At 47.0% G+C, this 24,430-nt stretch overlaps 1 protein-coding gene across 2 annotated transcripts; it reads left to right on the top strand.

Moving 5' to 3' along the window:
* The first annotated feature begins 3,677 nt into the window (after positions 1-3,677).
* Positions 3,678-10,490, top strand: LOC144098513 (uncharacterized). 2 transcript variants are annotated; one of them, XM_077631228.1, is made up of 3 exons: positions 3,678-4,594; positions 8,044-8,153; positions 10,351-10,490. In XM_077631228.1, exons 1-3 carry the CDS (start codon positions 4,545-4,547, stop codon positions 10,410-10,412), a joined length of 222 nt encoding a protein of 73 aa, XP_077487354.1. In that variant the 5' UTR covers positions 3,678-4,544; the 3' UTR covers positions 10,413-10,490. The 2 variants fall into 2 exon arrangements, with proteins under 2 accessions (XP_077487354.1, XP_077487348.1); XM_077631222.1 differs by having other exon boundaries at positions 7,993-8,153.
* Positions 10,491-24,430: the final 13,940 nt, after the last annotated feature.

Here is a 24,430-nt window from a genome sequence, read left to right as displayed (position 1 = left end):
TGTTACCGTGGATGCTGGAATTTAGTGAGTTTTCTGCTGGGGTACCGGCGGCAACATAAATGCTTAGTTATTTTGCCGGCTGCTCTTCTGCCGTTCATTTTCACTGAAGCCTCGTGGTGCAATGGAAAAAAAAACACGAGGCACAGTTGAAAGGAATCATTGCTGCTACGAGCATCACATTAAATAAATTCCGTTCAATGAGGTGGAAATTGAGCTCATACACCAAGTTCACTCCCTCACTGCAATGCATGGAGGGTGTTTGCTTACTCGGGAAGAATGGAAGCGTTGTGAAAATAATCATTCGAAGAATAAGCACACATTTCAGAATCTCTGCCATTAAAGACGAAACACGCGCGCCTGTCTTATTGGAAGCGCCTAATGAAATGAGGCACGTGCACCAGCCGGTGTTAGTGTAGCGCGGCCGGTTGCACATTTCTTCATCCTGGTAGCGCTGAAGCACCCCTGTACTTTTTACAGTGTGTGCACAAATGTATTTTTCATCTTTAGGAATACGATCACGTGTGGTGTATAGTCAGACTCAACAAGCGCGTCCGTGGCGTTACACGATCTCTGGCTCCCCCAGGCACAGTTCTCAAGCAGGTTTTTGAGTAGTATTTACATCTGGTTTTCCTCCCTGCGTTTCCTTCATTCTCTCTCTCTTGAGTAGTATTATATGTTCAGAATTTCATGGCTGGCTTTTTTTATATTTCACATAGAGGGTATTTTGTGGTGTTTCAGATGATAATTAAGGAACAGCTGCCTTTTACGGCACGCTGTACATGTTTTGGGGCGGAATACAGTCGGCGAATAGAGCTTCCAAATTCTTGGTCTCTAGAATGCAACCAAACAGAAAAATATTGTGTTCTAGGTAAATGTTTCATCCTGCCTGTTGGTTGTATCGATGAGAATAATGCCGATCTTGGTGTCCGTGCACCAAAAATTCTTAAAATACGCTACTAGGCCATACTAACGGGCACGAAATGTACATTGCAGCTTCATTTTGTTTGGTGTCCATGCACCAGCAATTCTTTAAATACGCTACTAGGCCATTCTAACGGGCACGAAATGTACATTGAAGCTTCATTTTGTTTGTAGGTGCAAGGCAGGATCCCTCATGTTATTTAATGTTCATTAACTCAAGGCTTGGTGCAACAGTTGTGCATGAAGAATATGGGTATCCAGGCTTTGTAGCTGCAAAGCCGTTCTGCTAACCTTCGCATTATCGGCCGTGTAGATGCACGGTATGTGAATCTTAATGTCAGGATTTCTATCTTTTCGCTCAAAAACTTGGAGATGCAGACGCAGACGCCTACGGTCGTCGTTGTGACTTTCTGGTATATGATATATTCCATTCCTAAACAGTATCGCATTTCCTCCTGCTCATGGAGTCACCCTGCAGACACTGGCAGTCGAGAGCAGCTTCGAGGACCGTGAGCGTTCAGGCTTATGCTGCGTTCATTCGGGCAGGCTCCAAAATATATGCGCACGGGGGGATATGTACTCGATGCTGAAATGAAAGATGCAACGAAAGACGTTCAAAGGTAGCCTAGGAATTAAAACACGTGGAAAGCTCGAGAGCAGGCTCTCTCTGTTTCCAGTCGCGGCTTGTGGAGAGCATGCTGCATTGTGCAGTTGCTGCCAAACCGTACCCGTAAGAAACTGTCGTTCACTTTGGCAGGTATTATCATCATCTCTGAAGTACTGATACGTGCAACACTTGTGTATAAAGCGACAAAAGTGTCATCCAGAGCCCGTCAGGTCTGCCCCACTGGAGACGTTTATCAAGGAGCGGATATCTCATACCCCGCGCGAAGGTGTACTTGTATTTTCGAAATCATCCGATGCTCAATACGTCAAGCGTGGGGTACAGACGAGTAGGCTTATAAGTATACTAAAGTGAAAGTGATGTTGACCTTATTAGATAAACTACTGTACAGTTTTGAAAAAGACTGCATTGGTGGAAGAAGGAGGTTTATTAGACAGAAATATTGAAGCAATAATGATGCCATACCCGGCCGTTTTCGGAAACAAGGTGCAATGCATTAAGACATTTATACCAATCAGATCAGTGTGCGTCGGCAACACCACTAATCACGTGCAAGCCGTGCTCAGGGAGTCCAGAGCGTTCCCGGCATGTTGAGTTTGAATACGCGTGTAGTTAAAATTCTCAAAGAAATTTTATTCAGTGAATACGTCTTTTTTGCTGCCGAAAAAGTTCACCAGAAAACGCCACAACATTTGTTCGTTAATAAAAAAAGTTCGATGAAGTTTTCCTAACTGCTCCTTTATGAACGACGAATCCATGCAATCTCCTTTACGTATGCTGAAAGTCCACAGCAACGGTCCACTGAAAAGAGAAGACATACTAAGTGCGAAACAATTACCAGCGTCGCATTTTCTTTTTGAAGAGCTGTTTCGTTTTTCTGAATGTCCAACCCTGCATCAAGCGTAAATAACGACATTATGCAAAGGAGGAAACATGGGCTGCTAGACCAGCGATTGCTTCTTTCCATGTCGACGAAAGTTTTTCCGGGGTCGCATTACGGTATACGGTCCCAGTGATGGAACGATCGGCATGTTGGTGCCTCACTCCGACCGGAATTATACCACATCGTCTCGCTTTGTATAACACTGCGGAGGCCTCAGAGGGCTCTGGGGAAAAGTAAGCCGCGTTGAATACGATTTCCTAGCGACTCCTGTCTGGATGTCCTTTTTGTATTCACCGCCCTCATTCACGCTGATCTCGCCTGTGGTGCAGTCTGCTGAACCTGAAGTTTGTGGACCCGATGAGGAAGTTCCACGTGCCCTATGCCGCCACGGAGAGACCTGTCCTATTTTTGATGTTGTATTTTGTATGTTTTTGAAAGCGGTTGTAAAAAATTTTATTGGTAATTGAAAAGAACACATCAGCAGACTTTTCATTCCTTTTATAGCCTCGCAGCGCACTTTAAGCACTTCGCCGCCGCTGTCATCAAAGGCATTTTTGATCCATAAGATGTGTGGCGAAACTGGTGTTTCAAGCAATAATTCTGTGTACCAAATGTTTACCCCACCGGCAGTTATTGGCTCGTTGTCAGCTGTCAACACGCGTGTTCACTATCACAAAGTGCAGTGCTGTCGCTGGTTAAGACCAGTCAAGGAAAAAAGAAAAAGGAGGCTCATGAGCCTCCTCAACACCCTGTGGGGCTACCACCACCTAAGCTCTCCTAGAACAGGCTATGTCTTTCCTGCAGTGCATTTAAAATAAAGCCCCTGAGGCAATGCATGTTAACACGACAGCGTCTTTTCTCAGCGTTCCCAGCTAAGCGCACAAAAAAACAGATCCTGAAACCGCCGTCGCCAACAGGGCCGGGTATTTGCTCTGATGTGATGATTGCGCCAGCACCTAGTGATGAGCCGCGGAATGCAATCCGGGGCTTTAGTGATGAGCGCGTATATGTTCTTGCTTCCGCGCCTACCTTCACCAATTACACAAATCATCTTTGCCCCTACATCTCTGTTGACAAGCAGCCTGGGTAGTGGCAATTGAGGCACCCCTGAGTGCCTTTCACTGCAAAGGTACCTCTTTTCCGGCCTCTCATGAGGATGATGAGGAGGATGGTGACTTCCTCAGGCTTAATGGCACATACCCACAGCGGGGGATTGGCCAGTGTGCACTGCGGAAACAAACGCGCTCATTGACGATGAGTAGAGTATTTGGATAATATTTTGTCTTAGACTAAACTTTGTACAAAAAATGCAAAAAAAACGGAAAAGAAAAAACAGTGAATCTTCATTCTAGTAGCGGCATCTCCCGTGCAAAAACCGTGTTGTAGCTTTTGAAGCAATTCCACATACTCACGGCAGGGGATTGGCCAGGTTTAAGCACATCCAAGGAGGAGGAAAAAATTCTCTAGGTTCGTCTAGGTCTTCTTCCTTCCGGAATCCCACGTAGGTAACATTCTAGCTTCTATATATTTCAGCGTCTCCAGACAAAAATCCCGACAAAAGCGTGCCGATGTTCCCGATAGCAGGCGCCAAAAGACCACTTGCATTGAAATAAAATGCGAGCTCAGTGACCTCCGCAATATGGGCGTGATAACCGTCTTTATCTTGCCCGATCGCAGTCAAACTGGATGAAGGACAAAGAAAACCGTCTCGAGGTCTTTGTTCTTCTCTTGTCTGCCGCTCGAGCAGCGCGAGATGTAGAACGCACGCCATCTTTTTTTAGAACCTTTCTTCGATGATGAGTCGCAGAGCTATGTGCGTCCGTCCAAGCAGTCCTGACCAGCCCACTCCTCAGCTCCATCCACCTGGTTCCGGTCTCCATCTCGCGATACAGGATGATGTTGGTCAAGGAGCCCAGTGCTGCCCCGAGAGGAGCCAGGACATCGCAAGCCGCGTCACACGGCCAGCTGGGAAGCCACCGGCCGCCGAGGTCGCCAAGCGCTTCGTGGCCTCCGTCCGGCGCCTCTCCCTTGCCTTCGAAGAAAGAGGCGCTGACGACTACCCCCACCATGACTACCGGAAGGGGCGCTTAGGCTCGGAGAAGCACGAGTGCGGGAATGCAGCCTGCCGGGCGCATCCGTCAGCCGTCCCCCCAGCGACAGGCACGGTAAGCTTGCATTTGAGCCCGGTTGGTTTGCTTTCGTGTTCTGCTCGAATTCACCTGTCAGGTGCTTCACCGGACGTGTTATTCAAGGCATTCGGTCAGTGCGCGTTTTCCGAAGGTTCAGCCCATTGTGTGCAGGTGCCGTCAGCGGAAGTTCGATGGTAGCCAGATGGTACTCCATTGCAAGCAGCTCTTGCCGGGAATGTAATGTTGTTTTCACGTCTAGCGCTTGGAACCAACTCTTCGCTAGCCGTAAGTTTTTGCAGGACATAGTGGCACGGATGTAACAAGTCTTGCATACAGAGGAAAAGCTAGCATCTTGCAGGCTGCTGATTAAAGTGCGCTTCGAGCATTTCAAAGAATTGGAGGTACTTCACCGGAAACACATTCAATAGAGAAAAAAATATATTGATCACACGGGTATACTAGACATAGTGCGATTTTGGATTACGCATAGTGGAGAACAGTGGAATGCAGATGTCGTTAGCAGCACGTGTAGCTGTGGCAATTGTCGAGAGTGCTGGAGAAATTAGGAGCATTCAGCTGTCAGTCACGATTTGTGTGGTATGGGTTTGGTATTGAGTGGGGTGTATAGTAAGGGAGCGTCACGCATTTTTCGCACGTCACGCACGGTCGCGCATGAACTCCTTATAAGCTCCCGTTTAACATATTCACTGAAGCGCAGGCTTAAGGCGATGAAGAAAAGGAGGCTGCCGCTGTCTTCCGTTCTGTTCGTAGCAATCAGTGATCAGAATCCTGGCGAATCGGCGTTGGCTTGAAATGGCGCATATGTCACGGCATGCCATTTTGGTTAGTGACACACACACACACACACACACACACACACACACACACACACACACACACACACACACACACACACACACACACACACACACACACACACACACACACACACACACACACACACACACACACACACACACACACACACACGCACGCACACGCACACGCACACACGCACGCACGCACGCACGCACAAAAGCATTTGAAACGGACGTGTTTGAAATGTTGACGTCATAACCTAGAAGGCATGGATAATGGTGACATATGCGCTCGAAATTCACAACTGAACGTCATTCTTCGCCAGACGGCGGCCTTTGCTAAAGTCCACCAAATCAGATCCGGCTATGCAACGCGCTTTAGTTTTTGTAACACCGTGATGCCGTTCTCGGTGCCGTCGCGTGAAGACAAAAAAAGCTGAAAAGCGAAAGTTGCGACAGTTATGCTGCGTTTCATTTTGTGTGTCTTGTCAGTGAAAAGTCCTTACAGTGCTATCTTGTTGCACCTTGAGGAAAAATGACGATTCGCAACGAAGAACGCTTAAGAGAAAAATCCTCAGTACTTGAAGAAATGTTAGTGTGACCATAATCGTTTGTTCCAAACCTTTTACTAATTACGACTACTTCCCTCCCTTTAGTCATCAATTTACTTTGTAATGACTCATTTAATCTCTCATGACCGTGCTGTGATCAAGGTTTTGTTTTGTAGGCGTGGTGCGGCGGGGAAAATTGAAGAGGTCAGTCCGCTTTCCGCTTTGCTATAACTTAGGTGTGCCCTCGAAGAGTAAGCCATGAGGCAAATATTCCATTGGGCTCGTGCCGCGACACTGCCGCGCTGTTGTACGTCAAAGCGTCGGTGGATGCATAACAGGGCCTATGTAATTGAGGACACTCCGATCTTCGTCTTCATTCCTCAACACCCCGCCCCCAACCCCTCCCCACCCACACACACTTCCGTATATTCCCGTTCAAATCCGTTCTTGTTTGGAACATGCATATAACTTTTCCAACTACTGACCCGGCAATTTTCGATACTCTTTGCCTGCCAAGAGCATTGCGTGCTCACACGAGATGGAGCTGTCGCTCAACGGACGCTGACAACGAAACGGTACGCAGAGGCATATTAGACGGTGTAAACCTACACGAGTCTAAAACTAGTCCGGAATACGGTCTCCTCGTGAGGACCGCTTGTTCCACAATACCATGTGATTCAAAGACGAAGGTATGGGCGGGCGCCCACAGCAGACATCAAAGCTTGGTTTCAGGATTCTGAGAGTCAAAGCGAGGTTTAAGAATGCTCGTTGGTGAAGCGTAGTTTTGAGAACTATAGTCTCACAGTACGCGCAGCTATTTCACCGTTTCTGATGTCCATATTTTATGCTGCACTAATGCTGCGAAATGCTGGGCTTCACCGATACACCGGCTGAGGAAAGTTTAAAGTGGTAATTTATCTATGCCCAGTCAGCTTGGTGATAACAGTAAAGTGTGTTTGCCTGTAGGAGCGAGTATGTTCTGCGCACAGTTTACACAAGGAGTTCCCAGTACAGTCGCTGACAACGGGACCTCCTTCTGTATACATTTATCCCGGCAGTATTTCCTTCGTTTATAAATAAACATGATTCTCATTCTGATTATGATTCAGAGAGTCTCCGGTAGCGCGAGTGCTTCTGCTTTCCACATCGTCAACATGTCTGAAGTGTGCCTGATTTTATCTTGAAAGGGACCTGGTGCTTCCCATACTGTAATCCTGACACCTTCACAAACAAAGCTTTGATTTCCGCGCTTCGTCAGACCCGTTACGATGATCTGGTTACCCACTGTATTCTGGTCGCCTTCGCCAAAGCACCTGAATCCGTGCCGTAACGAATTGAGTCCGAAGAACGGCACCATGTCGAAATGCCGCCGCAGACGCATATGATGACCTCCTATTGTTGCGCGCTTTGGCCAGAAACGTAACTTTCTCCGGAGTTTAATACCTCTTAGACGCAGAGGGTATAGTAGGGCGGCCAAGTGGAATCAGTAAATTCTGGCCCATGCTTGAGCGGTCTAAAGAAAATTTGCCCCAAATGCGGAAGCAAATAAAGTTTTCAGAGATGATCTATTGACGTAAAATTGTTGTCCACTTATATATTAAGGACTTTATTGGTGACGGGGAAATGCGAAAGTATTATCACGTGTCGTGTGTGGCAAAGTATTTATTCCTTACTTTCGCAGTTGCGGTCGACATAGACCGCCGAATACTATATGATTTACATTTTCATTTTCGTTCATAATAATTGAAAACATCCAGCTGTCATTGTTACAGGATTTGGTATAAAACAACTGAGGCCAAGTAGAGAAGGAAACTTGCTAATTATACATCGGCAATTTCTCCATCCTCAGAAAGTTAACCACATCGATCAACAGTTTCATGAATGCTAAATTCAATGCACAAGCACCATTTCACAAACCCGTGATGCAAGGGAAGGATTGAAACGCGAGTGTTGGTTTATTTGAGTTTAAGAACAAAAACTCAGTGTGCCTCTTCGTGTACCTCAACATTATTGCACACATCTTATTGGCTGTAGCTAATAACACAGTCCTCGAACCCGTTTCCAGAGGGGAAAGACATCGACTTGGGCCTCACGCATCGCCGCCTTTGCGGTGCAGACTTCGCAGGCAAAGGCCCAGGCTGCCATCACCTCGTCATGGCGGCCGAGTTGCTGCATCTAGGGGGGCGCCCGGCCGCGGTGCTGCTGCTGCACCTGCCAGCCGCTGCCGTAAGTGACAACTCACAGACGCATGCGCAGTACGTCCTCCGTCGCAGTTGCTCGGCTGACAACGCAACCGCAATTGCCATTCTTGACGGTACACCATGAGCTTTCTCGCGGCACAAAGTATTATAGGGAGTCGTGGTGAAAATTGTTGGTATCCGCAGTGCAACAAATCGCAAAGCTAAAGTGTGCCAGGTAAATATATTTTGGCGGCTAGGTTTTTACATCGACCTAGCGAAACGAAGTGAATGTTGATTTGCGCGAAGCAGCAGTTCTTAAATGCGTTATTTTAAAGTAGAAACGAGACAAATTTACTCTGCGAAGCTTCATTGCATTTATAGCCGCATTACTGTGTCCTGGCTGCTATTTAACAAGCAGACACTTTTGGCACAACTGTGTTCATTCAGGGGCATGGATATGTAGCTATGAAAACATATTGCAAGGCTTGGTGTCTACAGACCCTCCCCTGCTTGCCACGTAAGTATCCGAGATAGCGATGCGCGTTATTTGTTGCGGTTTATCAGGAGCCGACTTATACCACTAAAGCATATAGAGATTCGGAGACAGCCGCTAGTGGTCGTCCTTCTTATTTACGGCGCAGTACTTGTGTTTTTCTTATGCTACTGCATTTCCAAACAGTATCCTATTTCACCTCGTGTGTGTAGTGTACCTCAGCACATTACCAGTCGATAGCTACATAGAGTTGAGGCTTATGTGCAGTTCATTGGGACAGTCGTCCAAGAACATGGGTAAAAAGGCATATGTAATCTAGAACAAAGCGAAAAGTGCAAAGAAAGAACTTCAAGGTTTACTGGGCACTCGAAAACAACGTAGATTTATTTCTGAGTCTTTCAGGGAAGCACGAGAGCACTCCTCGCCCCGTGGCCCGAATGAAAGAAAAGTAGCTAATCCGGCTTCTCGCTGTTTCAAGTCGCGGTTTGTCCAGAGCATCCTGTCTTATTTGAAGCTACCACGTCGTACCCAGAATAATTGTGTCGTGTATTGTGGCAGGTACCTCATGACATCTGAGCAACTGCTAGGTGCAACGACAATGAGGCTAGGAAACGCTGGTGTTCACTCTAAAGCGGTGATCACGTAGTTCTCTTAAGGCGACAGCCTTAGGATCATCGTGGTGGACAGGATTTGCATATCCTTGGAAACTGTGCGCTCAAGCTATCAATGAAATAATATGAAAGAATAAAAGCGTCGACGAGGATGGGACACGAACCCACAATGGGCAGAAAGCAATCCATTACCTTAACTACTCGGCCACCTAGTCCGACGGAAAGAGGTTGTTTTAGAAGGCATTGGTTGTAAATTGAAACCAGATATAGCGAACAAATCAGATATAACAAAGGTATTGTAGGTTGTAATGTGAAACCGAAACTACTTCGAGAAGATTGCGGTGATCATATTGACCTAAAGAGCTCAACAGGACAACGGAAAGGCGTTCGCTTTAATGCAAGTAAGTTGACTTAAGTGCTCTTCAAACCCTGTTTCGGTCTGGACGTCCCAACCTCGATTCGGGTGGCGAGAAAATTTTTACATTGAAGTTTTTCGGTAATAATTGAGTATATTCCTGCAGGAAAAATATAAACATAAGGCCATAAAAAGCCATCACATCAGGTTTTACTGTGATGAAAAGTTGGATGAACTGTACTACTCATCTGCGAAGAACTCACGCTAGATACTTTGCCTATGCAGAGTAGCGACATCGACAGACATGTCAGAAAATCCGAAATTATAACAGGCTGGGAAATCTCATCTGGCTGGCCTATTCTTTTGAATATTTGAATTGTTTTTTTAAACTTTCTTGACGTATGCAAAAATTGCCTTCTTATCGCACGAATTGTTTTAACGGCCACAAAGCGTGCTGGAGAAAAGAAGGGAACCTGCTCGATTACAAACGAATACTTTCGTTCCACTTGTGCAGAACATGCAGTACTCAAGACTGTGAGTGGCGAAATCTCTTGCGTTGAGGCACTGGGGTGGAGTCTAACTGAGGGAGCAGCAGGCATTTTCCGGGGTGTCTCAGTCTGACCAGAGCTATAACGCAGTGTAAACTCACTTAGTATAAACCCAAGCGTGCCTCTGAAATCCCTGTGTACAATATGCTGCTTTCAACGCGATTTTTTAGTGACTGTGGTCGGGGTCCCTCCGGTTGATTCACAACCCTCATTCACTTTTTCTCTCTCATTTGCAGACTGTGCCCTGCAGAGTTTGAAACGACATGATGCGCAGCAGACCATCCTGGCAGCAATTTGATTTTTTTATAATTTTGGATATTACTGATTTGATTAACATTATCAGCAGTGTTGTAATTTATTAAATGAAAAGAACGCATATGCGGTCTCTTCATTGCTTTGGCGGCCTAGCAGCGCTCTGCGGGCGCTTATGTGCCGTTGTTTCTGAGAGGTATTGTTCAGCCACAAAAGCGGGAGGATGGCCCTAGAGCGGCGTAAATGTACTTCAGGAGTTTACGAAAAAGACTGAGTGCCTAGCATACATGGTCGATAAAGGAATCAATGAAAGGAAGTTATGTTAATTGTGACATCCCAGACAGGTTCTCCGCTGTACAAACAAGCAGGGCCATGCAATCCATGTGGTAAGCTCTCGAAATCAACTGGTTCAGACCGAAATTCCTCCCAAGGGGATATCCACGGAGATAATTCTGTCGCTCAACAAGGTATGTGGCAGCTTTCTCTCAGGAGGGGCTACGCCAGAGGCGGCACCGTTTATGCTGTAGATAGTTTATTATTCCCCCTAACTTGGTACTGGTTTCATTTTACTCATTTTGCTCATTTTAGAAGGAAAAGGCTTCTTATGGTAATCGAAATCCTATGCTGGAACAAAGGATAAAAAAAAAAGACTTCTGTCACCTACAGTATGTAAGGAAGCCAATTTCATTCTTGTACTGAAACTAGGCAGACCGAAGAATTCACCAGAAAACATCTGGCCTAAATCACTCTCCCTGTACGGGAAAGGTTATGAAGAGAATGGCGCTCACAGTGCTCAATCTGCTGTAGTGACATCTTTAACACTTCCTACATGTGCCCGCTATACTCGGTGGCTTAAGCAAGCAAGACTACACAAAGAGATATAGGTACACAGTCCGCTGCGCTGTCCAACTACACACTATTGTTGGTATGACAATGAATAATTTTTCAACAATATCTCCCACACTGCAATCCTAGCCAACTTTCATGGAACCTTTCCAGGAGCCCGTCGATTCAATGAATGCAAAATGTCCTATCCAATCGGTTACTAAGACTCATTTTTCCATACAATCCGCCCTAAGCAACAGAGCCCATCAAATGGGGTACAACCAAACGGTCGATTATATCCACCAGTTGTTCACGTGGTGTTGAAAGGTGTTTCCGAATTGCCAAGCTAAAACCAGCCGGATATCCGGATGCCATCACGATCTATTGTGCCTATCGTAACCGAGTATGTCAAGCAACTACCGTTCATTAAGTATTAGACATCATTCACGCCCACGCTGCCAGCGTGGGGCCTCGAATTCTAACCCGGAAATTCGGAGTGCACCCTTTCTTTAGCCACATAAAAAGGGCTGAAAATGCGAAGCGCTGCCTCAATAATTTGAATACGGATAACCTCCTTGTTCCACGTCAGGCCCATGTTCGCATCCTTGGCTTCATCTAGGAACACCACCAAAAAAAACGGTGTGGACATCAATAATCTTCCCAAAGTAAACATCCATCTCCCCTCCTCAGTCTTAAATGAGTTTTGCGTAGCAGCCCTGGTACCCGCCGCGGTGGCTCAGTGGTTAGGGCGCTCGAATACTAATCCGGAGTTCCCGGGTTCGAATCCGACCGCGGCGGCTGCGTTTTTGTGGAGGAAAAACGCTAAGGCGCCCATGTGCTGTGCGATTTCAGCGCACGTTAAAGATCCCCAGGTGGTCGAAATTATTCCGGAGCCCTCCACTACGGAACCTCTCTCCCTTTCCTCTTTCACTCCCTCCTTCATCCCTTTCCTTACGGGGCGGTTCAGGTGTCCAACGATATATGAGACAGATACTGCGCCATTTCCGTTCCCCAAAAATCCAATTATTATTAATATTAGCAGCCCTGGACTCAGTAAACATGACCTTCGCAAGATTTGTGAACCTTCCGTGTTCTCGCGAGTCTTGTATCCTCCCATACCACCACCTACCTAAAAACTCGTCCAATAACAGAGCCATCTAGAAATTCTTCCGCACTGAGCTAGATGGCCCTTTATACGCATATAAGTATAACTACTTTATTCAACAGACAATGTCGCATAACACATGAGAGTAGACTGGCGCTCTTCATGTAGCTGTGCACCACCGCTTGACCACCTCCCGTGCCATACCAAGACGTGCCATACTAGGAACATTTGGAAGGAGCACGTGGCACCTCCCACCCATCTCTTATTTTCGACTGCCGTGGGGCCATCTGTATAACATGCATAACCGTACTGCCGTTGCGCCTAAAAATGTAACCGGAGCAGGATTCCACAGGTTGAGATCTCATCTCATGACACTTGCCAAACAGTGCAACGTTAGCCGACTCCAGCGCTACAAAAGCTCTGTAGGCAACTGCCATCAGAAAATCCATTATCACACCGGCATTTGTGATCCGAACTCATTTGACATTCACAAAAGCAAGGTCGGGCTAGATGGCACTGCTTACCTAGAAAAACCGCGCTGGGAACCAGACGATGGACGATAAGGGCTTGGCGCACGGGCGGCACCGCGCGGTCACTTTCTTGCGGTGATCGCGCAGCACCGCAGGGCTCCACGCTCTTTTCGATAAACTTGTGTATGCCTTTGCTCAGAAACAAAATTTCACTTGTTAATGAGCGCATATGACTGCCCTCACTTTCTTCCGTCTTCTTCTTCCCAGAGCTATTCTTCTATGCAATCATTTTAGGTACTCAGTGGTGGTACTTCACCACCCTAACCATGTTAACACCATCACAGAAGGCCTGGACAGAGTGAACTCCCTCCGTTACTTCGCCACGTACGTGCTCCCTGCACATATCCTGTGCTGCCAAACGCCTAACTTTTCACCACAAAGCGGGCAGGCTTTTCTGGAATCGGTAGCCGCTCACCAGGGAAGAGAAGAAACGAACGGGCACATGTCCTCGACAGAGACACGTCTCCGTGCAGCCCTTCCCTTGGCCGCATGATTACAATCCCAAGGATGTGCAGGCTCCAACACAGATCCCTACCCACCAAGCACCCAATTTTTTGTAGGCCTGGGCCGCTCCTCCTGCAGCACCCAATCCAATGGTGTGGCCTCTGCTAGCCGCCCATATCACCCACTTGGGCGATATGGCCTCCGACTCTCTGACTTAACACGGCCCGGACAAGGGTTTGTAAATAAATGTTTTCTCTCAGTCTCTCTCGACACGGCATGCCTATAGCCAGGTGCCGTAATTGTTTGGCACAAAGCATTTTTTTCGCGCGGGGCAGTCACTTGCCCATTTGATTTGTGCTGGCGCACTTGCCGTGTGCTGTGTCTCACTCCTCCATAGATTATGGAAAGCCAGTGTGACGAGGGCAACGAGGGCGGCAGTTTTGAGAATTCTGATGTCCTTCCGTTCCATCTTCTCTCGAGGTCCATACACCTTTGCAAAGTGTTTAAATGTTTATGGAATGAGCTTGCCGTAGTACCGCGAGCGAAAAATAAATCCGCCCATTGACATGGCCCTGACCTGAAACTGCGTTTTCCAACTATAGCATAATTTCAATTCGGTTCTGCTCCATCCTCAACCACTAACCTCTTCGTGTTCCTCTTCCCAAGTGCTGGCTAGCAGGCCAGTAAATGCTAATTAACACCCTCTTCGCACCATTTCTCTTAAATAAGCGTATTTTTTGCCTATCTCATCTTGAACATATCCTTGATGATGATGATGTCCTGAGGCTCAATGGCACGTACGCGCTTCTTCCTCTTCTTGATCTTTCTCATTCCGTCTTTTCTCTCCTTTACTCACCCTTTTTCATAGAGCTCCAACTGGAACAACTGTAACCTTCGAGGGGTTCTTTCTTGTTCGCATGAATTTCAATTTTTTATAGGGCTCACGTGATTGGCATTCTAACTTATGACCCATTTTCTAGCGCGCCCAAGCAGAACATTATGGATCTCACGAACGCCGATGTTCCACGATTTATGTGTTAAATGTATCCCTGCATCGAAAAAACTGCGTGCTAAGGGAGCTCCAAAATTAGAGGTGTCCATGAAAATTCTTAGGTGCTGGATATCTCCCGTGAACTTTTATCTGCATAGATCTGCATGCTCGCCCTCAGGGATGTGCTCCTTCAGCAATGAACCTGAAACGTTGGGTCATTTCTTCCTGTCCTGTCAACATTGCACCTGCTTCCGAAAAATTTTCCGGGAAATTCTTTTTAAAAAACTTTCTGTCTAAATTGATGATCGCTTGGCGCTACACAGATGCGATACACAAACGGGATAGTTCGTCTCGCTCACCACAAATTCATTACTGCCATTGAAACGAATGCCTGCCAAATCTAACAATTCCTCGCCCTCCTCTTCCATTTCTTATCGTTCAAAAACATCCTCTGCTTGCCTTTTGATTTGTCGGCCGTTCTTGCTGCTCTGATTATATTTTTTTTTCTTTGACATCAGCAGTCTAATATCTATTCCTGACTCTTTAATGTCCGCCCAGTCCCGCTGGTGGGTATGTGCCATCCTCCAACGAACGAGCAAACACAACATTGCTGGACTGTGGCTCGAGATGCGCGAGGCATCGAACACAGGCTATATTTTTTTAGAACTAATCCTTCATGGCACCTAGCAGAGCTATGTGCGCCCACCTAGGGTGTCACGACCTGTTCACTGATCAGTTCCATCACACATTGTACCGAATCAATCTCGTGATGCAGGTTGATCTTGGACATGTAGCAGATTGCTGCCGTGAGAGCTTCCGGAACGTCGCGACTTGTGTCACGCGGTCATCTGGGCAGCCAGCGGTGGGTGAGCCCGCCAAGTGCTTCGTCGCCTACGGCCCACATCACACCAGTACCCTCGGAGGAGAAGCCGCTGGTGACTACCACCACTACGACTACCACCAGGCCAAGGGTCGCTTAACCTCCGAGAAGCACATCATTAGGAATTCACCCAGCCGGTCAGAGCCGACAGCCGTCCCGCCCGCGATTGGCAGAGCAAGTTGATTTGGTGCTCTGGCTGAATCTTCCTGCAAACTGCTACTTCGATACCTCAAATCGCTCAAATAATCAGTGCGCCTGTTGGTAAGGCTCAGCCTGCGTGTATGTGCATGTGAGCAGCTGCATTCAGGAGAAGCCAGATGGTATCTACTGCGACAAGCATTGATATTGAACGTAAAGTTTCGTTTTCACTTTTTGTTTTCAGGAAGAAGTTTCTCGTATCCCGCAAGGTTTTGCCGGAGAGGTCGCGCGGGCATTGCATGACATTCGTGAAAAGGAAAAGCCAGAAGCTTTCAGTCAGGTCTTCCGAGGAACTACTGTATGCAGCGGCCTGCCCGTTTTCAGAGAAATGCAGTAACGGTCGTAATACATGCATATCAAAAATTTACAGCACGTCAACCCGGGACGTTTGTGAGTTTAAACGAGATCTGGGGGAGTGGGAAATGCAGCTGTGGTTCAGTAACTATGCTTAGGGATGCCTTTTGACGTGAGTGCTGTAGGTGCCATGCGCTGTCATCAGTCGCGTGGTGCGAAGATAATGGCGGGAGCTGTGTGGGGTGTATGGTAGAGGTGCGTGACCCACGTTCGGCAGGTCACGGTTAGTCGCGCAAGAACCCCTTACAAGGTTGGCGTACGTTCGCCGGTGCTGATACAGTGAAATACAGGGAAAATGGGCTGAGGAGAGAAAGGGAAGCCGCGGCTCTGATCACTGTGTTTGAACCAGTTTGTGATCAGGAATCTGGCCAATATGCGTGGTGCTTTGCAACGACGTCATGCGTGTCGTCAGGCTATTCTGGTGTTTGGTGTCGACAATGTCACCGCATAAAGGAAAACAAGGCGTTAACAAACGGCGCTGTGAAAAATAAAATGAGTTTAGAACTTTTCTGTTCGTAACGATGACGCTAAAACCTTGAAGGCGTGAAAAATGGCAAAACAATGAATCATGTTTCCTGCGCAGATAAAACACACGGGCGGAGGGAAAGTACACACAACGAACTCTGGATCTCAGCGGGATTTTATGCCAAGAAAAGTCGGCATTTTGTACACATTAAACGGCACTGGTGACCCCAAGCGCGCGAATACGTTTCAGGACCAGGATGATCATCATTCAAAGATAAAAACCAAACAAAAGCTTACGTTTCCGACAACTCACGCTCATTCTTTCGCATCTGGGTAGTCTTCCTTCTTTTTACGTGGGTGATGCGAAGGAAATGTTCGCCTTTAGATAACCTACCGTAAATTCTGGTGTATAGTCCACGGACTATATACATCTGTAAACGCTAAAATTTTGTGTCGTGAGGATCGACTATCTACGTGCACGGAATATACATGATTTTATTTTTTCAGGTCGTTTTCCAGAGGAGTAGAAGTCTGTCGCTTGTTAAGAAAGAAAAAAAGGCCCTCTGTGCGCGCCTACGGCATGTTACCGTGCTAATGAACATATAGTAAAATCAGTTTTGTTACACGGGAAATCAGGAAAAGTGATTTCAACGGGTTCTATGACTGAAATCTGTGCTGTGTAATTATACGCGCACTTTTACTTCTTGGTAATAAAATGCTTTCTTACCCACTGTGTGCCGCTTGCAGATAATCTAAACAACTTTTCAGATGAACTTTGTCCCGGCAGACTAAACACTATGCACAGAATGCAGTTCGTTAATTACAGTATATCTTTTTTCCTGAGTGAAAAAGCAGGATGACTGATGTGTTTGTCTTTTTTCATTGTAAACACAGAAGGGCTCAAAATTTCCCGGCTTCTTGCGTGCGGAACTTGCACAATACGCATGTTCGGTTTAAAAATGCCTTCCATGCTGGCTCGTGCGTACAATGGCGAAAGTGATCGGCTCAATGGTCTCGACCATTTAGGAAAACAACTGCCCGGTGGTGCTCCTGCCAGCATTTATTGATAAAGCAGGCAGTCTGCCGATGTAACTTTTGCCACAGGGGAGAAGAACGTTGTACACCACGCCTGCCTCACAGTATACAAGTGTCCCGGTGTGCCTTTTTGCAAGCTGGAATACTTATGTTGTCATTTACTTGGCGGCACTTGCGTGCCAACTTTTCCGGGGCCAAAAAACAACACGGACACCGCCCTCCTCGCCCACCTTTTTGAGCAGTGTAACACAGGATGACACTGCCACAGGTTGATGCTGCAAACGTGCCTTTTATTACTGCATGCGCCGTCTGCCAGACCACACCTCACGAATCTGGATTTATCTACCCAACTTTGCAGCAAACCAACGAATCTGGATTTCTTTGATAAACCGGGTGCCCGCCGCAGTGTCTCAGTGGTTAGGGCGCTCAGCTACTGATCCGTACTTCCCGGGCTCGAACCCGACCACGGCGGCTGCGTTTTGATGGAGGAGAAACGCTAAGGCGCCCGTGTGCTGTGCGATGTCAGTGCTCGTTAAAGTTCCCCAGGTCGTCGAAATTATTCTGGAGCGCTCCACTATGCCACCTCTTTCTTCCTTTCTTCTTTCACTCCTTCCTTTATCCCTTCCTTTACAGCGCGGTACAGGTGTCCGCCGATATATGAGATATACTGCACCATTTCCTTTCCCCCAAAGCCAATTATTATTATTATATTATTATTAATATTGATCAACCGGCATTAGTGGTGGAAAGCAAGATTCATGAGGTAAAGTCTTGTGAGCGGCACACGCAGGCAGAAAACGCCCCCTCGCAGCAACGACCTGTAGTAATGCCCTACTGGCGTCAGGTGTCACACTGCCTCAAGAAGGTCATTAGAGAGTTTTATCTGAGCGGGTTAGTGCGTCCGCTCCGCTCAGCGAGCTAGCGGGAGCGCTACTGCGCATGCGCAAAACGCTCAGGCGGGAGCGCGCGAGCGGAGCGGTTACTCGGTCCCGCTCCCGCGCGAGCTAAGCGGAGCCCGGAGCGGCGTGGTGAGCAGGCACGGACCCCGCCCTTCTCGTCCACGTTTTTGAGCGGTGTAACACTAGATGCCACTATCACAGGTCGTTGCGGCAAACGTGCGTTTTATTACTGCATGGGCCATCTTCCAGACTGCACCTCACGATTCTGGATTTCTTGGTGCAATCGGCATTAGTGGTGAAAAGCAGGATTCGTGGGTAATGTCTTGTGAGCGGCACACACAGGCAGAAAATGCACCCTCGCGGCAACGGCCTGTAGTAATGCCCTATTGGCGTCAGGTGTCGCACCGCCTCAAGAAGGTCATTATCTCTAGTAAGCCAGGAGTGGAGCGTTCCAGTGCTCTCGGGCAGCGGCAGTGCCTCGCTCAGCACAGCCGTACGTCAATGCCACAGTGCCCGCAGAAGAAGGACTGTAAAGTGGAGGCCAATTAGATATTCGCCGCTGTCTCTCAATGCCCTTCTTCCCTCTGCCTACTTCTATGAATACCACCGTTGTTTGGGAACCTGCAAAAGGAAGTGCCAAACTGCCCTCGCATAAATACATTCGGCGCTCCCTGCCCTCCTCGAGCTCCCCGGTTCCGCAGTGGGCGTGGCGTAGCTGCCGTCTAATGGACACAGACACCGAAGTCGCACACAGACGCAGATCAGTCGGCATAAGTGAGTGCGAGCGCAAAAGGTCTCCTGCAAACACTTTCCTCGACAAAACGTTAGGACTGCTTGCTTTCTGGCGTTCTATTAGTATTATCGGCCTCAAAGCGTGGTTTGTAGAAGTACTTCTTTAGAATAAGCGGAGCCATTCTCCAATTTCTCATGCATCATTTGATGCTGCTCTATTGAGACAGCCGCTGGTAACTGCAGCATTTCAGCAAAACTTGTAAAGCGGTGAAAAAAGTCTAACGTGGACATTTGTCTAAGCTGAGTACGTTCGATGAAAACAATAAAGCTACTTACCTAGGAGCGAATAAGTTCCTCACACAGATGCTTGCACCTATCAATAAGGCACATCTAACGCATGTGCTAGCCTGCCACCACGTCGGGCTCTCTAAAAAAGGTTTTATCTTGGGACGGATCGGGTTGTGCCCGCGATGCAATCCCGGCATCTCTATACGCACAAGGCGACGATTTCGACGTGAGTACCGGTTTCGTTCTTCAGTCCGGTTAGAATGAGCAGGTGAGCCGATATAATTGCTTCCCTGTTGCCAAAGCACTGCCAATTTATAGCACAGCCTGTAGATGCTGAAGCACGGCTCCAGGTGAAAGTGCCTCCGCGGGCCTTGATAGGACAGCCGTCTTTGTGTTGCGGAGTGTTGCCAGCCGAGTAATATTTCCCGGAGTTGAATGCATCTCAGGCGAATTTACCAGAGATGGGTGGCGTACTCGTATCATAAATTCGCGAACATTTATAAGTGTTGTAAACACAGCTATCCGTAATTGCTAAAGCAAATAAAAGTTTTACAGATGAACTAAGAACTACATGCGCACATCAGTTAATGCCGACTTGACTGATGATTAAGCAAAGCAAGTGTGTTCCCATCTGTCGAGCATGCGCCCAAGTAATTGTTCCGTACTTTAACCTTGTTTTACACTTTTATACTTCTTTATTCCATAATTCACGTTTTAAGCAAAACAATTATATATATATATATATATATATATATATATATATATATATATATATATATATATATATATATATATATATATATAAAGTGCTCTTAGGGCTCAGCTATGTGCAGTTGTCATTTTGACAGCGCATGTGACTACAATTAGGGCAAATTCTGGATACTCTGAAATAAACGATTATCAATTAGCTAATGCTTTCCTTTCCTCGTGTGTTTCACCTCGTCGATGAGCAGTTGTCATAATTCCCCAATTTCGTGTGCACGCGCGTTTTCAGCAAGCGATACTGCTGAGCCACATTTAATGCAAGGGTATTTTTTTTCTCTTTAAGAACCGACATTAATTTTTCCTTTTCGTTTGCCTGAGTTTCCTTGCACATGTCTTCTCTCATGCAGCTAACGACACAGCTCTTGCATCTCAATTCCAGTGCCACTAGACATCGCCTTGCGCTCCAGTCATGGTCACCTTTTTGGCGGCGACTCCTCAAGCGGCAAATAAGAATGCCATTGCCTTCGACATGAGGGCCGGGTAGTAATAGCTATTAGGGAATCTGGATTCGGCGCTGCTGCTGCCGCTACCAGCAGCTTCCGTAAGTGGCTCTGACAGACACCGGTACACAGCTTCTCGGTGGGGCATGCCGAAAGGTCGCGGGCAATACTCGCCCCGACGAGCTTGCTCTCAGACTCTTTCACATGATGCCGTTGGAACCGCAGAGCAGCGATTTCCGAAGCTTTGCGAAGAACGGCGCGTCTGTGTTTTCGAAACCTATTTTCAAAAAACTTAAAAATATCTGGTCACACTGTCGCACATTCAGCACGATCGTTGCGAACGATTCACCCAACAAGTAATAGGGTTTTGAAGACAGGCTGGGTCCTCGCAGCTGAGTGCCTGTTAGCGACAGCAAAAAATCTCTAAAACGTTTTATCGAACATAAAAAATGTACGACAGCTCAATCACGTCATAAAATAAATACATAATTAGTTGTTTGAGATGTGAATTTGCCAAAACATTTGTTGCCAATAGAATGCCGCCCACGCCACATCAGCTGATATCGAAAGCATGTGAAATAGCCGCAGTGTTAAGCGTCGCAACGACTCAGCGACGGGGCCGCACTTTGCTGCGCGCTTGAGTAAGGGGGTTTATTCGGGTATATCCGCAGCTGCGGGGGCGTACAGACGACATAAAAGAGAGATTGAGAGAGCGAGGGTGTCACACATCACATACAAATCGTTCCACTGGCAAACAACTGCGCCTTGTATGGCGGTGGTTGCTTGTAGAATAGAGAGGCTTTTGGAACTGGCATAACAAGCAGTGTGCCAGTGGACGAGAGAAAGTAGTGACTGCAGATCGAGAACATGAGCGGAAAAAAAGAATAAAAAGGGTTACGGTACATTTGGAAGGTCCTCGCAGTTCATGAATAGCAAGTTAATGTAGAAAGTAATCCCCTGTGGGGCATGAACATGCATATTAACGAAAAGGCTTGAAATTAAGTTTAGGAAAGCGCAGCGAGCTAAGGATTGTGCAACGAAACGGGTTCTGTTGGTGAGAAAGGGAGAGAGCGGGGTGGGTTAGGGAGATACGCGAGTTAATGATACCCTAGTTAATATCAAAAGTGGGCACAGATAGCACGTGTATTACGGAGAGCACCAAAAAAAAGAAAACCCGACTTTCCACTAGGGTGGCTGAGTTGATTTCAGCACAAGGCAGCCGTAGCTGGTTCTGGGAGAACCGCGTGGACAGGTGAAGTTAGCAAGCTTGCAGGTATAGCGTGGCCACGGCTGACGCAAGTTAGATTAACAAATCTATGGGAGCAGAGGTCTAGTCAGTTTGGTGATGATTACGTGGCTACCGTGGCTGCAGGAATATTGTGAGCTTTCTGCTGGGATATCGGCGGAAGCATAAATGCTTAGTCATTTTTCTGGCTTCTCTTATGCCGTTAATTTTCACCGAAGCTTCGCGGTGCAATTGAAGAAAACACGAGGCATAATTGAAAGGAGTCATTACTGCTTTGAGCATCACAATAAATATATGCCGTTCAGTAAGGTGGAAATTGAGCTCATACACCAAGTTCGTTCACTCACTGGAATACATGGGGGTGTTTGCTTACTCGAGAAGACTAACAGTATTGTGAAAATAATCATTCGAAGAATAAGCACACATTTTAGAATCTCTACCGTTAAAGACAAAACACGCGCGCCTGTCTTATTGGAAGAGCTTAATGGAATGGGGCACAGGCACCAGCCGGTCTTAGTGTAGCGCTGCCGGTTGCACATTTCTTCATCCTGGTAGAGCTGAAGCACCCCTGCGCTTTTTACAGTTTGTGCACACAAGTATGTTTCATCTTTACTAATACGATCACATGTGGTGTGTTCAGGCTCAACTAGCGTGTCCGGGGCGTTGCACGATCTCTGGCTCCCCCAGGCACAGTTCTCAACGACCTGTTTCAGTAGGATTTTAGTTCGGATTTTCATGGCTGGCTTTTTTTTACACTTGGAGTTCACGGTCTTTTGTGGTGTTTCGGATGAGAATTAAAGAGCTCTTGTCTTTTACGGCACGCTGTGCTTCTTTTTGTGGCGGAATAGAGTCGGAGAATCGAGCTGAAAATTCTTGGTCTCCGGAGTGCAACCAAAGAGAAAAATATTGTGTTCCAGGTGAATGTTTCATCCTTCCTATTGGTTGTATGGAGGAGAATAATGCCGACGCATGTGTGCATGCACAAGAATTCTTAAAGTACGCTACTAGGTCATACTAACGGGCACGAAATGTACTTCGAGGCTTCATTTTCTTTGTAGCTGCAAGACGAGATCCCTCATGTTATTTAATGTTCATTCACTCAAGTCTTGGCTCAACATTGCTGTAAGAAGGATATGGTTATTAAAAAAAGAAAAACATTTAGCCAGGCTTTGTATCTGCCAAGCGTTCTGCTAACCGTCGCTGTATCGGCCGCGAAGATGCACGTTATGTGAAGCTCAATGTCAGGCTTTCTCGTTTTCCACTAAAAAACTTGGAGATGCGGACGCAGACGCATAGGGTCATCGTTGTGACTTACCGGTATACGATATATTGCATTCCCAAACAGCATCGCATTTCCTCCTGCTCGTGGAGTTGCCCTGCAGACGCTAGCAGTCGACAGCAGCTTCGAGGACCATGAGCGTTCAGGCTTATGCTGCGTTCATTCGGGCAGTCGTCAAAATATTTGCGCACGAGGGCGTATGAACTCGATACTGAAATGAAAGATGCAAAGAAAGACGTTCAAGGGTCACCTAGGAATTAAAACACGTGTTTCTTTTGATCCTCTCGGACAGCTCGAGAGTAGGCTCTCTGTGTTTCCAGTCGCGCCTTGTGGAGAGCATGCTGCATAATGCAGTGGCTGCCAAACCAAAGTCGTAAAACATTGTCGTCCACTATGGCAGGTATCATCATCATCTCTGAGGTATCGATACGTTCAACATTCGTGTATAAAGCGACAAAAGAGTCATCCAGAGCCCGTCACCTCTGCCCCACAAGGGACATTTTTCAACAGCGGATATCTCACGCCCCGCGCGATGGTGTACTTGTATTTTGGAAATCATCCGATGCTGAATGCGTCAAGCGTGGGGTGCAGAGGAGTAGGCTGATAAGGATACTAAAGTGAAAGTGATGTTGACGTTATTATCTTAACTAACGTGCAGTTTTGAAAAAAAGGCTGCATTGGTGGAAGAAGGAGGTTCATTAGCCAGAAATGTTGAAGCAATCGTGACGCCATGGCCAACCGTTTTCAGAAGAAAAGTGCGATGCATTAAAGCATTACTGCGAAGAGCATCAGTTTGGCTCGGTCACAATGATAATCTCGAACAAAGCGTGTCCATGGAGTCCAGAGCGGTCCCGGCATGTTGAATACAGTGTAGGGAATACAGTGTAGGGAAAACTCTCACAAACAAATTTTATTCAGTAAATGTGTCTGTTTTGCTGCCGTACAAAGTTGAGCATAAAAACCCGCAAAATTGGTTTGGTACTAAGAAAAAAGTTCGATGAAGTTGCCCTAAGTGCTCCTTTATGAACGACGAATCTATTGAATCTCCTTTGTATATGCGGAGAGTCCACTGCAACGGTTCACTGAAAAGAGAAGGCATACTAGGTTGAAACGATTACCAGCCGCGCATTTTCTTTTTGAAGAGCTGTTTCGTTTTTCTAAATGCCCAACACTGCATCAAGCGTAAATAACAACATTATGCAAAGGAGGAAACATGGCCTGCTATACCAGCGAATGCTTCATTCCATGTGGACGAAAGCTCTTGCGCTGTCGCATAACGGTATACAGTGCCAGTGAAGCAGCGACCGGCATATTTGAATGTGCTTCACTCCGACCGGAACTATACCACATCGTCTCGCTCTGTATAACACTGCGTAGGCCTCAGACGTCTCTGGGGAAAAATATGCCGCGTTGAACACGATTTCCAAGGAGCTAATGCCTGGGCATCTTTTTTTGCATTCACCGCCCTCATTCACGCTTTTCTCGCTTGTGCAGACTGCTGAATCTGAAGTTTCTAGACCCGATGAGAAAGTTCCATGTGCCCTGGGCCGCCTCGGAGAGAGCTGTCGGTGTTTTGATGTTACATTCT

The sequence above is a fragment of the Amblyomma americanum genome, chromosome 1 (assembly GCF_052857255.1).
Source record: "Amblyomma americanum isolate KBUSLIRL-KWMA chromosome 1, ASM5285725v1, whole genome shotgun sequence".
Lineage (NCBI taxonomy): Eukaryota > Metazoa > Arthropoda > Arachnida > Ixodida > Ixodidae > Amblyomma > Amblyomma americanum.
The sequence above is the reverse complement of the archived record's forward strand: the minus strand, read 5'-3'. Positions and strand labels throughout refer to the sequence as shown.

Excerpts from the sequence above, each read along its gene's own strand:
- LOC144098513 (XM_077631222.1), top strand. The coding sequence starts at position 4,223 with ATGATGAGTCGCAGAGCTATGTGCGTCCGTCCAAGCAGTCCTGACCAG. Across the intron at positions 4,595-7,992 it reads TCCCCCCAGCGACAGGCACG|AGGGGAAAGACATCGACTTG; the intron begins GTAAGCTTGCAT and ends ACCCGTTTCCAG.